Below are 2711 nucleotides of genomic sequence, written 5' to 3'. Positions count from 1 at the left end.
GAACACCAAATGTATCTGTATCTATATAGCCGGTATATAAATGGTCGGTAATTGACCCCAAGATTCATTGTGTATTATCATACAGTGACGTTACGGCAGGTGCAGGGAGTGGTGGTATCGCCCAGCTATAGCTACGCAGGTAAGAGGGTGAGGAGGGCAGGGAGATCCAAGGGAGGGGGCAGGGAGATACAAGAATCCGCCCGGCCAGCAAGAAAAAGGGCCGAAGGACGAACAGAAACTGATATCGTTTATGGGCTGGCTACTATATATATGCGCCCTCCGTAGCTGAGCTAGACATATGACAATGTCTATATGATAATATCGCGGACTCGACCGTTCATTCGGTGGTAATAGGAGCCGACCATGAATTATGGCACCGTATACATCTCAGTGTGTGTCTTTAACCCTTAATTCAAAGCGCGGGCGAGGCCCTAGGCGTAGGAGAATATATCAAACTAAGTCTTACAGTTTTGTCAGGTTGTGAAGTCCAACAAATGCGTCCACTTCAACCACACGGATAAGATTCATCTCCAGGTTTCTGCAAAGAATTTGTCATATTTTGTCATTCTGTACATTCATCATATTCAAACGCATATGATTACTTTCCTCTTGGACTTGATCTTTTTTTGCGTGTCAGTATTTGATGAATATGAAAACAGCAGCCTTGATCAATGACAACAACATCAGATATTGACAACTTTATGTGTGATACTTACAGTGTTTTCAATTGGGTGAACAAGACGAATGACTTGTTGTTAACGACAGTCAGCTCATTTTCATATAGAAGCCTGTGAATATTAAAGAAGGAAGGAAGAACATGTGGTAAAAAACTTATTTTCAACTTAAATGAAAGATTCACCGAAGAAGTACATTACTTATCCACTGAAGTGAGTAGAATCTATCTTATTTGATAGCGAAAAAAAACTTGTCAGATAAATGAACGTAAGACTTATCTCCAAGCAGATCCTAAGGTAGCATAAGATAGTATCAAAAGCAGCCAGAGGAGTGAAGTCGGCCTAGGAGTGTGTTTGGCTACCTACATGGCAAATGTACACATCTTGGCTGACTACACTCCTTGGCCAGTTTAGTACTATCTTATGCCATCGTAGGATCTGCTTGGAGATAACGTAAGACGATTTGAACCTAGCATGACATACTCACAGCCTGGTAACCTGTACGGAAATGTTGGCGGGTATGTCGGTCAGCCCTATCCCGCCACACCTGATCCTCGTTAAGTGACTACAGGAGCACATACTGGGAACTTCCTGAAGTTCTGGACAAAGTAGGAATTGTATGATTATAGATATGGACTTGTCCATTAGACAACAACTTTGTATATATAAGGCGACGGTATTAGTGAACACTTAATGATAATATGTGTACTCGTTTAACCACTACTCAAATGCAGACACACCGAATGGTCAGTGTTTGTTGATGAAACAATGTCCCTGCAGTGTTCAATAGTATTTTATTCAACGTTATCATTTCCTTGAACAATAGTAGGGGAATAGTAGTAACCGATGCGTATCAAATACACAGACTCACCACAATGTTTTGGGATAGCGAACGGACGTAATACCAAAGGTATACTTTCCAGGGAATCCGGAATGCCTTTGTTATCACCTGGAGAAAACACAATCACGGCAGTACATAAAAACATACATCAAGCCCTGAAAACGTGCTGCCAGGAGAGGTTAGTATACATGTTTCATAGAGACGCGCACATCAGGCATGTCAGGATGGTACTGATCGATATTGAATGGCTCCACTTGTCATGCTGCACGCATTAGTAACAGAAAACGGAACCATAGATTTCGTTTTTAATGCATTATATAACTTTCGGGCACTTCTATCCATTCGTCATGATTCTTGATGTTCACATAGAAGCAACTCCAACATCTACAACTGTACAAAGTGAAACGTATGGTATCTTCTTCAGCAGCTTCTGCTGTACAACAGTGACAATTCAATGAGACTAGTCTACTTAACATGTATAGAAAAGGCCGTGTAGAATGGGTTGGGAATGTGCTTTATTAATTATGGAATTTCTAATGTTCGGCCATTATCTTATATGTGCACGAAAGTTCACATCATATAGAGTTAAAATTGTTCGCCAACTGGCAAAAATGGACTCACCGCAATCAACATCAACTAATTAACTAAGGCGATACAACCTTTTACCCATTGCTGACGTCACACGAGCATTACGTCACGTGCCCAGTGCGATTGGGCCAGATAGCTGAAGAGGACTGAGCTATTCAGTCGAAAATTTCGATAAGACCCCTTTTTTAGTCGACGAATAAATTAAATCCCCATTCATCATTATCTTATACAGTTTCCTATATATAAAACGTTATATATAATGCAGTCAAAGCTCACCACAGTTCTCCTCGTCTGCGCCGTTACTGCAGTCCGTCCTGTTATCGCAGTGTTTACTCCGCGGCACGCACTCGGTCAGGTTCCCGCAGGGAAGACAGGCTTCAACATCTGGGGTTTAAGAAAAGTGGTTCCCAAATCAACATACTGGTCCGTTCATTGTTCTATCTGGTATGTTCTATGCGTGTGTGCATATTCTAAAGTATGATACTGAAATGTCAAGTTTCTTTTAAGATTGGCTCTTTATTTATCGATCATTTTATTTCTGGGTTGCCCCTTCAACATATAAAAGTTGATTTCCTATAGGGCACAGTATATAAATGACAGACAATGTT

The 2711-nt window shown here is 41.0% G+C and overlaps 1 protein-coding gene across 1 annotated transcript in view; it reads right to left on the bottom strand.

The window, feature by feature from the left end:
• The window catches only part of LOC118420025 (relaxin receptor 1-like), a 25898-nt gene that overhangs the window by 9357 nt on the left and 13830 nt on the right, over positions 1–2711 (bottom strand). The window contains exons 3-6 of the mRNA XM_035826731.1: positions 2380–2487; positions 1546–1623; positions 1162–1273; positions 467–538 (exon numbers count right to left, since the gene is read on the bottom strand). Of these exons, the coding sequence (XP_035682624.1) occupies positions 467–538; positions 1162–1273; positions 1546–1623; positions 2380–2487 (370 nt within the window). The remainder of the gene's footprint in view (positions 1–466; positions 539–1161; positions 1274–1545; positions 1624–2379; positions 2488–2711) is intronic.

Source organism: Branchiostoma floridae, chromosome 7 (assembly GCF_000003815.2).
Source record: "Branchiostoma floridae strain S238N-H82 chromosome 7, Bfl_VNyyK, whole genome shotgun sequence".
Lineage (NCBI taxonomy): Eukaryota > Metazoa > Chordata > Leptocardii > Amphioxiformes > Branchiostomatidae > Branchiostoma > Branchiostoma floridae.
The sequence above is the reverse complement of the archived record's forward strand: the minus strand, read 5'-3'. Positions and strand labels throughout refer to the sequence as shown.